Here is a 14,681-nt window from a genome sequence, read left to right as displayed (position 1 = left end):
TTTTTCTTTCAATTTTTCGACGTGCACAAAGATAAATATTAATTGCAAGCTTGTACAGAAGTCGTCCATTAATTTAAATGATTGTTATCGTTGTAAACCACGTTGAAATCCGCCCACCGTGTCTTTTAAATTTATCTTTCCGCATTGGTAAATGCGATATACATATGTATATATGTATGTAAGTATATATATATATATATGTATCTATGTATGTATAAATATATATATATGTATGTATGTATATATGATGTATGTATGTATGTATGTATAGATCGATTGTGGTCTTCATGCAACAGGTCAGCGTTCTCAGTTCGTTTTATAATGCAAAAGTTCCCTTTTTAATACGCAGTTAAGGTAGAAACGCGAACAACTATTTTGACCCACTTTCTCATCGTGTTTCTTTCATCGTTTCTGACACATACCCACACATATATACGCGTATATAGAGAAAGAAAGAAAGAAAGAAAGAGAGATAGATAGACAACGGTACCATCGTACGTTCTCTAATCATTTTTTCTCACGATCGTATATCTACGATTCATAATCATCTCTCTCTCTCTCTCTCTCTCTCTCTATCTATCTATCTATCTATCTATTTATCTATTCGTCTTTCTTCCTTTTTTATTTATTTCATTTAGAATCTAATCTGATTTGGAAAGTAATTAACCAGAAAGATGAAAGAAAGAAAAAAAGAAAAATGAGAAAATATCGGATACATTGAACAGGCAATTGATTAATTTAATGAAAATAATTTCTCTCTCTCTCTCTCTTTCTCTCTCTCTCTTTCTCTCTCTCTCTATCTATCTATCTATTTTTCTTTTTTTTTTCTTTTTTTTCTTTGCAATATCTTGTTCTTTAGTTCGAGGTCTAAACATTCGTCGTATTAATTGGTTCTTTTTTATAATTTTTTATTCGTCACTTGGAGATTTAACTATTTACCGCATTAACTCGTTTTCGTTTCTATTTTGATCGTTTTTGTAAATCAGGAGAATCATTCGGATACAGAATAATTAGAGAGAGAGAGAGAGAAAGACAGAGACAGAGAGAGAAGTCGCTCATCGGCATGGCCGCATATACATACTATATATCGGCTTGCTGGTAACGCTCTAGTTTGTGCCAATTGGTCCGAATTCAGGACGAGGCTTGGTTGCTTCTATCCGAGGGTAGCTAACTGAATTGTCGGTATTCAGGCTAATACGAGTCTATCAAATTATTCCCCGACTCTGCATCGCAACTCTCTCACTCTCTCTCTCTCTCTCTCTCTCTCTCTCTCTCTCTCTCTCTCTCTCACTCACTCTCGTTTCTTACCTTGTTTGTTCGAATTTAACCAACGAGGAAGAAGATCCTCTTTCTCCTCTTAATCTTATTTCTCTTCGAGTTTTTCACAAAAACACGAAAATAAACAAGCAAGAACTACTAATATCTCGTAATTTTATTTATTTATTTATTTGTTTTTTCTTTTTTTTTCTTTTCTTTTTTTCTTTCCTTCCAAATAATCTACTTTATCGACCGTTCGAAATGGCGGCAAGCATGGCGTTTTAGAGCAACATTTTTATCTTCCAAAAATGAACGAACATGAAAATTAAATGTATAGAGACATAAATTATATAATTTCTTACGATCTGTTTTATCGATCATTCAAAATGGAGAATGTTATAGTACTGTGTAAATGCGTATTTTTTAGATATAGAAGAAAAAAATATATTCAAAAAAGATCTCTTTTATCGACGATTCAAAGTGGCGAACCCTTTAATGCTTCCCCTTTTTTTTTTCTAGAAAATTAAAATTAAAAAAAAAAGAAAAATTCTTTCAAAAAAAAAAAAAAAAGATAGAGATGTATAATTTTATATAATTTAAACGATCTGTTTTATCGACCAGTCAAAACAATGACTATTTCGAAATTTCGTAGACTCGATCGATAAGAAAGAAATATTATTCCACATATTGTCCCAAGTATAAAAGAATACGAAAGTCGCCTTTTTGTTCGGAAAAAAAGGATAGTATAAAAGAGAAAAAAAAAAAGAATAAATAAATGAAAATACGAAACAAAGGACAAAAGTGTCTGGTCTGGCTGGGTGCGTTTTTGTTTTGTGGAAAAAAAAAAAAGAAAGCTAATGGTTACGAGTTCGTCTTTAAATTTGGCCTTCCGGGGATGGATCGTTTTCCATACCTTTTGTGGATTTCACTTTCCCCCATACCTCTTTCACTCTTCTTCTTCTTCTTTTCCTCCTCACCCTCTCAGCTCCATCACCTTGATCTTCTCTCACTCTTTCTTTCATTCTTTCTCTCCTTCTCTTTTTTTTCTTTTCTCTCCCACCATAATTTTCTACATGCAAGTGGCGTAGCATAGTGTGTGAGATCGTCGACAGGTCGCCTGCTACGCATACATAGTAGTTAAGAATAGTATAAACTCTTAAGGGAGAGAGTTCTCAAGGACGAGTTTGTCGTCGCTTCAAAATGAGGGAGACGACGACGACGACGACATCTTGTTTTTCTTTTTCTTATTCTTTATTCTTTGTCTTTTTCTTTTTCCCAGCTGCAAAATTTCTCACCGTGTCTATCTCTGTCTCTGTCTCTCTCTCTCTCTCTCTCTCTTTCTCTTTCTTACTCTGTTACTCTCTTCCTCCTCCTTTTCCTCTTCCAACTTCTCTCTTATCACGGAATTGTATTTCCGGCGGTCGCCATTAAAGGCATAAAGGACGCGATAAAAATGGTGAGACGGTAGAGATAAAGCGAGTAAGTAAGTATCTGTGCACGTATATATGTTAAATTGTAGAAAAAGAAAAAGAATGAAGGAAGAGAAAAGATAAGAAATAATTTCTGTGATGGAACAACATTGTTAAAAAAAAAAAAAAAAAAAGAAGAAGTAGAAGAAAAAACAAATATACTTACGTATCTATGTACGTATGTTAAAATGTCGAAAAAAGAAAAAAAAAAGATGAAAGAAGAGAAAAGATAAGAAATAATTTCTGAGATGGAATAACATTTTTAAAGAGAGAAAAAAGAATGTATCTATGTTATTTATATACGTGTGTATATGTATGATGTCCGAGCTTGATAAACTCGTATTTATAATATCGTCTCTATCGATATTGAATCGATAATTAAGTCAATATTTTTTATCGACGGAGTTGTGAAAAACGCCATTGGTCCTCCATATTGTTTTAACTATCACCTAATCGAATTGAAACATTACCAAGAAATATTCTATCCCTTTTATCGTGCAATAATAGGCGAAGAGAGTAATTCATTATGTAGATAAGGTAAAAAAAGAAAAAAAAAGAAAAAAAAAGAAAAAAATATTTTCTCGAGCTGTCAATCATCCGAGGATATTATGACCTTGGTGTTTCTCACACTCACACACACTCTCTCTCTCTCTCTCTCTCTCTCTCTCTCTCTCTCTCTCCGTCTGGCTTGTCTATTGTCATATAAAAATTCGAAATTGTAACCACGTGTAAACGTGCGGTATATAGAGATGCGCAACGACGACGACGACAACGACAAATTATACTCATTGAGGGTGCGAATACGAAATAAACGTTCTACTTATCGTCGATTCTTACGTAATCATGATAAGTGTCTCTTCATAATCTACACTCGTACATACACACACACTTATATACACCTATACATAGAATAAAGCATTTCATTAAAATACCTGATCGTTCAACATTAACTATCATCAGGACGTACATCCACACATATGCGCGCATGCACTAAAACGTTTCTCACGATTTATCATATCATTTTTTCTTTTTTTTTTTTTCCATTGCAAATAGTAGGTACAATCAGCGCCAAGTAGTGCATAGAAAAACGTATATAATAAGTTACGTCAATCTATAGTTACTTTCATTAGTTGCTAGATTTTTATCTTTATTATTTTTTTTTAAATAGATCGAAGTTAACTTGTTACTTATTATAAATTGTAATGCAAAAATATACCTCTAAGTGATTTCAATTGCATTTACTCTCTTGTAATCTTTGCAATGTGAAAGAAACAAAAAAAAAAAAAAACAAGAATTCGTCTAAACAATATTGAGAGAAAGAACAATTGATTTTTAAAATCAGCTAAATGCTTTTTTCTCCACCCATCTAGAAACACTTTGGATCCACCCCTATATTCTATGTATATATATATATATATATATATATATATATATATATATATATATATATATATATATATATATATATACATATATGTACACATATAACGAATTTTATATACTTTTTTTTTTTGTTATCCAAAAACATTGAAGAGTTTGTGAAGTCTGTGAATGCCTTTAAATGAATTCAAGATTAAAAAAAAGAAAAAAGAAAGAAATAAGTTACGTCTGAAAATGGCGAACATTTAAAAAAGACAAAAATAGAGAGAGAGAGAGAGAGAGAGAGAGAGAGAAATAGGTAGGAGTAATTTTAATCGTCACATCCCTTAGCTCGATAAACTATAACGAGAAGGACGAAAGGATTCGTGAACGTCAGAGCTCTCATACTCAGAAATAAACTGGGTCAACTTAACCACCCTTCGAGGTCTATGACATCTGTTGCCCTCGATCCACAACCCCTTCCTTTTCACCCTCAACCCTCAACCTTTAACCTCCAACCCCTGTCTCCTATCTCCTATCCCTCATATCTTCCTGCTGGTCCATTCTCAAACCCCCTTTACATCCCTTCTCTTTCTCTTCGAAAAAAATACCGGAACCTCAACTAACGTCATTAAGATATCTTTTTCGTTCAAGTCAAAGCTTGAAGGGTGGAAGAGGAGTTATGGAAGATCACTCTACGACGAAGAAAAAAAATCTTATCGATTTTTTCCCTTTTCTTTTTTTTTTTTTTTTTTTCAAAGATAATAATTATATTTTAAAGATAATAATTAATATAATTATTACCTTTGAAAAATAAAAAAAAGGAAAAGAAAGAAAAAAATCGATAACATTTTTATTCTTCATTTTCTATTAATTATTATCTCTAAATTACTAAATTACTATTTTAAAGATAATAATTAATATAATTATTATCTTTGAAAAAGAAAAGAAAAGAAAAAGTGGATAACATTTTTATTCTTCATTTTTTATTAATTATTATAATCTAAATTACTGAACGAAGGATTCCAATATTTCTTTTTCTTTTTCTTTTTTTTTTTTTATGAAGTATGAAAATCTAACTTTTGCTTTCTCGTTTCGATTTTTTACTTTTTTTTTCTCTTTTTATTTTACTATGAAAAAGATATTAGTTTATTTCGAAATCTGATTTTATCGAGACAGCTGATTGCCGGCCGCCATTATTGAAACTGTAACGTAGACTTTCAATTGTTATCAAAATGGCGACAGTTCGAAATGGAAGTACTTATTTGTTTTGTTATAAAAAAACAAAAAAAAAAAAAAGAAAGAATAAAGAAATCTTCGAGATCTTTAAAATGTCTGTTGGAATGATTTCCCGATGGATCAGACCTGAGTCCTTCTTCTTCTTCTTCTTCTTCTTCTTCTTTCTATCTTTTCTTTTTTTTCGTTTTTCCCATTTCTTTTCTTTTCTTCTCATAGCGAGGCCATTGTTCGAGTTCTTTTTTCTTCCTCGAGATTTAATCTCAGCTATTGTCTATCTATTTCACTTTTGAATATCTTTCGCTGAGGATTGTTAAGATGAGTATATCTTTGAAAGACGTCGAAGCTTTCGTTTAACCCCTTTGAGTGGAAATGACGAGTCTCGTTTGCATGAATTCTCAATACCAGAATCGATTATCTTGGTTCTATCTTCGAGAAATACTTTGGAATATTTAATTAGCATATTTCTTCGATATTTAGTTTCCATCAAAGTATACACTTGATGCAAATTGTAAGGATATTTTTGTACAATTCATTAGTAACTAATATTATTATACGCTTATATATAAATAATCCAAACATATAAAGTTTGTTTTAAAATTGATTAGAAAGATTGAAAAGATTAAAAATTTCGAGAGTTTACGAATTCCACCTTCTCATCGTGACGTTGATCAAAATCAAAGTGAAGATTATTTTATTATCACTTGAACAATCTGTTGCTTATTGTTGATATAATTTTCTTATTATTATTATTATTGTTGTTTTCGTTATGATTATTATTGAACCCTCAATCTCTTCTTTCAATTGTCATATATATATTATTATTGTTATTGTTCCAGGTGTCTCAGGAAAAAGTGCCAGCGGATGGCCGAGGATACCCTGTTTGAAAAGTCGTACGATGAGTAAGGCCGGTGCAAATGGTTCACACGTTGGTCCACCCCAATGTCCTCATTCTGTATTAAGCAGCACAAGAAGTTCAGTGAGCAGTTCACCTTTGAGTCCTTGCCCTACACCGATGCCATTCCTCGTCACTTCCGGTTCCGTCAGGTAAACCAAATCATTTTCATCGCTTCAAACAATTCTGATTTTTCTGAATTACGTTTAAGTTTTCTCCCAAAAAAAAAAAAAAAAAGAAAAAAAAGAAGAAGCAAAAAAAGATCGATCATTACTTCGTCGATTTTTAAACATTTGACTCGAACAAATTCAAATGATTTTTATAATATTTGAATAATAATAATTTTCAACGATGAATATTTGACAATGTTAAATATTTGTTATAAATGAATATACACAAGGATAATGAATAAACGGATAAAATTACTAGGATTACTATGTTCAATATCGAAATAGTATCAGACTATTTCGTGTAAAGAGAAAGCCTGACTGTTCGAAATATATCTACCCTCGAGTAAATTTATAATTGATAAGATTCTATATCTGGCGAAGGAACGTTCATAAAATAGATATTATTGTCTGTAGAATCAACTCAATCTCAACTTCTCTTCCTTTTCTGCTTCCTTCTCTTCTTTTTTTTACTGAGGGATAACAATAATAAGAACATCCTAATTTTGTAGTTATCTTATCTCAAGCAATAACGTTCTTATATAAATCCACGATCGATTTTCAATTCTATTGTATTCTTTTATTATATCTATCTATCTATCTATCTATCTATCTATCTATCTATCTATCTATCTATCTATCTATCTATCTTTTCCATCGAAACGAAAGATGTTATGTCCTATGAAATATTGAACATAAAACCTTTCAACTTCCTCGAAGAAATTCATTTTCGATAGAGAACCAAAATATATATTTTCAATAATCGATTTACAACAAATTAATGAGTAATTAATTTGATGAGAAAAAAGTTTCTAGGTGGATCAACAGTTCCTAGCCTATTATTAAATATAAATTACTCCTATTTCGTAACTTTTTCGATTGGTAATTTTAACGTCGACTATTTTACAAGTTAAGTTTGTAGTTTTACGATAAAAAGAAATAATTCACTCGTAGTCTCGAAAAAAGTAATTTGTTTTTTATATCGTCTAAGAACATTTGGCTCGCTTAGGAACTCTTTGGCTTTTCACCTAAGGTCTTTCTAGGGTCTGTATAAAAAAAAAAAAAAAAAAATTGATATCAGAACGATCATTGGGTAACTCAAGTACCGTGTTTCAGCAGTGGCATGGTGCAAAGTGTTGGGGCCAATTTATCACCGGACCAAACATTCGGATCAATTCGATCACTTTCGGTGACAAGAGAAGTCGCAAGTTTTCCGTTATCACGGACACCCACGCCACCCCCTCAACATAGGTAGGCATCAAGATTTGACCATTTTTATTATTTATTTTATATACGTGTGTGTTTGTATGGATGTACGTGCGTCGTAATGAAACACCCGTTATTTTAATTAAAAAAATATCATTTCTATGTATTCTTTTCTTTTTTTTTTTCTTTCTCTCTCTTTTTCTTTTTTTACTCCAAAATACAATTACATATTTCTACGATATCATACATTTGTTATATAAATATATCAAATATATTTAATTAAACATATCTATGTACCAATGATTTTCAACCGATCGGTTGAGATCCACTGAACCGTATAAATGCAATTAACCTTTGTAAAATATTATGCATTTGCTATATAAATATGTCAACAAATATGTTCAAACATATGTTTAAGTGCTTTTCAACCGATTGCTTGAGAACTATTGAACCGTATAAAAGCAATCAACCTTTATACCGTCGTTGACGAATTTGCATCTGTATATAATAAAGTGGTTGTCAACCTTTTCAAATTCGTGATACATACGTCAATCAAGAATCATTGAACCGTATAAAAGCAATTAAAACTTTATATCAAAGTGTAACTTCGAAGTCGCGTACTTAAATATTGTATATTTAATATATACTTATATATCTATATAATCTCTATTTTTAAAATATTATTTCCTCTCGTCATTATAAAATTATTTACTACTGTTACAAATTTTTATCTCGAAAAGCTGACATTTTGGAGAACAGATTAATCGGACAAGGTTTATCTGATTTCAAAAAAGATATATCTGATTTCAAAAAAGAAAAATGATTTCGATATAAACTTAATTTTTTCTTCTTCTTCCTTTTCTCTTTTAAAATAGAAACCTACATTTTTCATAACACGTTCATAGCGTAAAAAGAAAAGAAGAAAAAAGAAAAACAAAGCAAAAAAAAAAAAAGAGATAAAAAACCGAGCGAACCGATCCCTGAAATATTTCTCTTGTCCCATGAACCCAAAAAAACAAAAAAAATAAAGAAAGATAAAGAACAAAAAAGACAAAAAAAAAAAAAAAGAACAAAGAAGAAGGAACAAAAATCGTATTATAATATCAATTATATCAATTATTAAAATTATTAAATATTCTAATAAATATTCTAATATAAAAAAAACGACAATGGATATGTGCAGGCCGTCGTTGCTGCAATCGAACAACGATGATCTCGTCGTTGGCGTTGGTAGTCCATTGAGAGAGGCCTCACCTAGACCGGAAGTGCGTGTTGTGGCACCAGCCCATCGACCTCCATCCGGTCTCGTTGCACTTCAACCAATGACAACAAATAACCTCGTGTCGCCTAACATGACGAATTTAACGACAACAACGACAACGATGACGACGACGATGATGATGACGACGTCGACGACATTGACGTCGCCAGTTACTACAATGACCGCTTCTAAGACGTCTACGTTATCGTCGTCGTCGTCGTCGTCGTCATCGTCGTCGGCTACAAGTACGATTACGAGTGCGAAGATGAGGACGACGACGACAGGAATGACAGCGACGACGAATCGTAAGTCGGTGAGCATATTACTTCCGGAACACACAAGTGGATGACCCCAACAACATGGCTTCGTGCACCGCTGCGATGACGATCCCCTTCCAATATAAGACATTAATAGGGGTAGATTTAAAGAAAAAAAAAAAAGGAGGAGGAGGACAATGAGGAAAAGGATAAGAAGGGAGAGAGTCACGAAGAGAAGAGAGAATAAATCAACCCAAACTTATCTCTTTCTCTCTGTTTGTCTCTCTCTATCTATTTATCTATCTATCTTTATCTATCTATCTATCTATCTATCTATCTATCTATCTATCTATCTATCTATCTATCTATCTTTTTCTCTCATTCCAATTTTTTCTTTTCGACTCCTACATACTCGTACTCCTACGTTTGACAATTATCGGGAGAGAGACCTCTATCGTATAGCTACCTACGCCCCTATTCCCGATATCTAAAAAGAAAGGAAGACAAAGAGAGAGAAAGAGAGAGACACAAAGAAATCCATTCCGAGCTCTAATTCTCTCAACTCCAAAAGTCTAGAAAGAGGGAGAGAGATAAAGAGAGACAAAGAGAGAAAGACAAGATTGAGGATGAAAATGTGTGAAAATTGAAAGAGAGAGAGAGAGAGAGAGAGAGAGAGAGAGAGAGAGAGAGAGAGAGATCAATTCAATCAAAGAGAGTGAGAGAGAAAGAGAGAACGAAGCCATCTTGCTCTCAATACTGTTTTATCCGACAGCTTCGTTGTCTCGTTCCTGGATTTTTCTGCCATGACGTAGACAGAAGCGAAACAAGTTCTGAATGATACAAAAAGTAACTTAATCCCACATATTATGGGATTTTATGAAAACAATATAAAGGAAGATATATAACGGAGCGTTCAAACGCCAAAATGCGACTGGATGATTGGATCGATCTAAAGATACAGAGAGAGAGAGAGAGAGAGAGACAGAGAGAGAGAGAGAGAGAGAGAGAGAGAGAGAGAGAGAGAGAGAGAGTAGAGGATTATCTTTCTTTTTTCTTTTGTTTCCCAAAGTTAATTCGAAATGTACGCCATTTTCTTTTGTGTTTTTCATTTCTTTTTTATCGATCGATAACAGAGGTCAACAATCGTGTTAAATATTTGAGATCACGACCAAACCCAATCGATGCGTACTATTTGAAAATTAAAAAAGAAATTTAAAAATGATTAAGAACCACCGAGTCCATTTTTTGGTAGTTTCATTCTTTCTTTTTTCTTTTTTTTTTTTTTTTTTTTTTAATCAATACAGGTCAACGTCGAATCTTTCAAAACAACGGTGCTCGATGAGCCTTGTATTTGTTATTTCAAAGTGATTGATTACCACTGAGATCATTTTATTTATTCATTCTTTTTTTTTTTTCTTTCATTTTTCTACCGACGGGGTCAACGATCCATCTCAAATCTTTTGAAACAACGTTGTTCAGTGTACCGCATGATATTTGAACATTAAAAAGGATATTTATTTAAAAAAAAGAAAAAGAAAAAATGATGGGGAATCATTGAATCGGATCTAATACAATTTATAAGGGAAAAAAATTAACACTGACGGTGTTTGAATATTATGAAAATAAATAGATTTTGTTTTCTCTTTTTCTTTTTCTCTCTTCCGCACTCTCTCTCTCTCTCTCTCTCTCTCTCTCTCTCTCTCTCTCTCTCTTTCTCTGTAATTACGAGTATCAATAGATAGATAAATTCGTGCGATTAGAGTGAGATGTAAAATTTATGATAGAAAAAGACAAAAAATAGGAATAAAAGAAGAAGAGAAAAGAAAGTGACAGAAAGATAGAAAAAGAGAAAATAATCAAAGTTGTTAGATTTTTAAAATCAGGGAGATAAAAAGATAATGGATTAAGGAAAAAGGGAGGATAAAAAAAGAGAAAAGAGATGAAGAGTTGGCATTAAAGAAAAAAAAAAAAAAACAAACAAAAAGCAAATAAAGCGAAGAAAAAAGCAGAAAAAAATCCTTGACAATCCGCCTATCGCAAATTTTAGCCTACGTGACCCCGAATTTCGCCATATATATGCATACATATATATATATATATATATATATATATATATATATATATGGTTTTGAAATATACATATGATAAATTCGGGTTAGTGTACCGATCGTTTTTTAGATTATGAAAAATAGAAAAGAAAAAGAAAGAAAACAGCTTACAAAGTTACTTGATAACATACATACATATATATTTTACAGTATGGTCACAAAAAGTATTTAGATGGTGGGAAAAAGAGATTTCGCAGATGACTTTTAAAAATCAAATATACTCGTCTTCGAGACTTTTTGAATTAATTTTTCTCTTACCAATTGCAAAATCGCAAACGCCTAATCGAGAGCTTTAAAAGTCACAGAAGAGAAGAGTATTTATGAATTTCAAAATTCGTCTAGGAATTTTTTTTTTTTTTTTTTTTCTTTTTCTATTTCCTTTCCTTCGTAAGGCCCACCTCGACGGATTTTCGAGCGTGATTTGTCACTGTAAAATTTTTTCGTTGGTTTTCGTTCTGTTTATTTTTTCTTTCGATTAAGCAAATAAAACAAAAACAAAAAAAAAACACCAACGCGCGATACATATGTAGATCATTTAAACAGTTTGTACGAGCGAATAATTTTTTTTATATACACTAAACATCTCCCGAATTTATTACGAAATATATACTTAGAATATATATATATATATATACATACATACATACATATAAATATGTATGTATGTATATATAGCATCTTATCATTTTACTTCGAAATATGTATTTCTCTGAAGTAAAAAAAAATGTATTTGACAATTGTCGAGGAACGAAAAAATAAGGTTAGAAAAAAGTAAGAAAGGAAGAAAGAAAGAAATGAAAAAAGAAAGAAAGAAATAAAAAAAGAAAGAAAGAAAGAAATGAAAAATAATTGTCTTGCGCGTTCCGACATTCCACAATGAAAATTTAATAGGTACGACAATCAGTCATATGTACTTCGAGAATTTTAACCTATAATATATGACGATGAAAAAAAAAGAAGAGAGAGAAAGAAGAGAAAAAATGAAACATAATTACCGATGCTTCTAAAAACAACATACAAGAAAAATGAAAGAGTGGGTGAGAGGGTGAGAGAGAGGGAGAGAAAACTTAACCAAAGAGTAATATCGAGTGCGACGTTTCTTTTTTTTTTTTTTTTTTTTTTTTTTTCGATAAAAAATCCTCGAATAAATCGATCATAGTGTTTCGACAAATCGATTTCTAGTATTATTATTATTACGGTTATATTTTCTCGGGTGCCAAAGTGCTCGCAATTATTATTATTACCATAATTATTATTTTTATTATTATTATTATTATTATTATTATTATTATTACTATTATTATTATTACCATTACAATATTACTATCTATTCTGACCGTACTTCTTTATCGACAGAGAAAAACGATCTTGTTGCCTTTCCTGTTTTTTCTAAATGATAAAGAAAAAAAGAAAAGAAAAAAAAAGAAATAAAAAACGATTAATAATTACTAAAAAGCTTGAACACACGTTGAGACACATTGAAAATCTAATATGAACGATATAATTAAAATATGATATATAATGATGGGAAAAACTACCAGTAGGGATTAAAGTAGGGGAAAAATAAAGAGAACTTTACTTAATATTTAAGTGTCTAGATGTTCGATAAAAGAGAAAGAAAAAGAGAGTGAGAGAAAGAGAGAGAGAGAGAAAGAGAGAAGTAAAATAAAATAAAATGAAATAAAGATCAATTAAGTACACACATACTTACATACATGCATACAAACATACATACATACATAATTACACAAGATTTACTGTTCTCTTTAAATAAACAAAATTAAAAAGAAAAAAAATCACAATGATCATCGTTTCAGTGACAAAGGCAAGTCGATATATTACCGACAGAAATCTCGATGGAATTGATGATAAGAAGAGAGAGAGAGATAAAGATAGAGATAGAATTGCATTCGTTGAACTTTTTTTTTTCTAATGATCATTATTCCGTAGATGCTCTACGAAAACGGTGCTCGATCAAATAATTAAAACAGCGATCATTGCATAGACAGAGTGTGGAAGTAGATAAAAAAGGAAAAAGAGAAAAAAAAGAGAGAGAGAGAAATATAAATTAAAAAAAAAGAAAAGAGAAGAAAAAGAAATAGATCGAGACGATTATCGTTATCGTAGAATCTCTCGTGGGCGCTAAAAATCTCGTAGCTTGTAAGGGGATTAAACTAACATTTAAGATTACAATTACAATATCGATATATCGTACTCCCGTAATTCGCTCAGCCTGCTCGTTAATAATCTTTTATTTTTCTTTTTCTTTTCTATTTTTTGTTTCTCATTTCTTTTTCTCTTTTACATTTGTCACTTTTTCTTTTCCTTTTTTTTTTTCTTTGACACCTAACCACCTACAGTTTGTATATTTAAGAAAAAAAAAAAAATCATTGTTATTGCCTAAAAACTTTTCGAATTTTTATCAGAAAAGAAATAATAATAATAATAATAATAATAATAATAATAATAATAATAATAATAATAAAATAATAATAGTAATAACAGTAATAACAGTAATAATAATTTAATCGAGCAGGCAGTAATGATTTTGAAATAAGACTCTAGTCCTGTAAATAAGTATGGATGTTTTACTTCACAAAAAAAATGGTGGTCGGGTATGAGAAATCTGTGGAGAATGGGGGTAAGAGAGAGAAGTTTGAATTAAATGCGATATAGGTTCAAGAACGTATTAAATGTCCGTTTAAAATCTCGAATCGCTATAAGGTTATAAGAAGAAAATAGGAAAAAAGAAAAAAAAAATACGTATATATACACATTCGAAAAGTGTATATGTGGTAGTTCGACACTTAAAATATATCAATTCGTAAACTGGACCATCAGCGGCGGTACATTTTAGCCGGAAATTACGGGATGGAGTTACTCTGGTTTCAGATATAATCGACAATATATTTATATTTATTGTAAACGGTCTATATATATGTATGTGTATATATATATGTATATTTATGTGTGTGTGTATATATACACACACACATATATATAGTATGCATACCGATATTCGTAGCTCACTCGGTAGTGATGATTGTTCTTGCTCTAGTAGAATAAAAATGATGATGATGATGATGATGATGATGATGATGATGATGATGATGATGATGATGATGATGATGATGGCGATGATGATGATGTTTACGAGAACGATTATAATAAAACTTTTTAAGATAAAAAAAAGAAAAAAAATAGGATGAAATAAGAAGAAAAAGAAGAACAACTAATTCGGTTTATCGTAAGTCGATAAAACAGGATTGTCGATATAAAAGAAATTCGCGTATAATTATCGACACGGATTGCGAGGATTATTCTTGCATAAAAAAGCGCGTGCCAAAAATATAAGATTTTTTCTTCTTTTTTAAATAATTGATATTGACAAAAGAGAAAAAGAAGAAAAAAGAATTGATTTTTCTATTTCTCCTATCTTTTTTCTTTTGTTTTTTCTTTTTTTTTT

At 31.0% G+C, this 14,681-nt stretch overlaps 1 protein-coding gene across 5 annotated transcripts in view; it reads left to right on the top strand.

Annotated features, from left to right (window-relative positions):
* LOC122633076 (mucin-5AC-like) overlaps nt 1–9,358 on the top strand; it is a 49,894-nt gene extending 40,536 nt beyond the window's left edge. Inside the window, exons 4-6 of one of the 5 annotated variants that reach the window (XM_043820586.1) lie at nt 6,161–6,368; nt 7,503–7,634; nt 8,773–9,358. In XM_043820586.1, coding sequence (XP_043676521.1) covers nt 6,161–6,368; nt 7,503–7,634; nt 8,773–9,199 — 767 coding nt within the window. In that variant the 3' untranslated portion in view covers nt 9,200–9,358. Of the gene's footprint in view, nt 1–6,160; nt 6,369–7,499; nt 7,635–8,772 lie in introns of all 5 variants that reach the window. The other 4 variants (XM_043820585.1, XM_043820587.1, XM_043820589.1 and 1 more) reach the window with 4 other exon arrangements.
* Nucleotides 9,359–14,681: the final 5,323 nt, after the last annotated feature.

The sequence above is a fragment of the Vespula pensylvanica genome, chromosome 11, assembly GCF_014466175.1.
Source record: "Vespula pensylvanica isolate Volc-1 chromosome 11, ASM1446617v1, whole genome shotgun sequence".
Classification (NCBI taxonomy): Eukaryota; Metazoa; Arthropoda; class Insecta; order Hymenoptera; family Vespidae; genus Vespula; species Vespula pensylvanica.
This window is presented reverse-complemented; position numbering and strand designations above follow the sequence as displayed.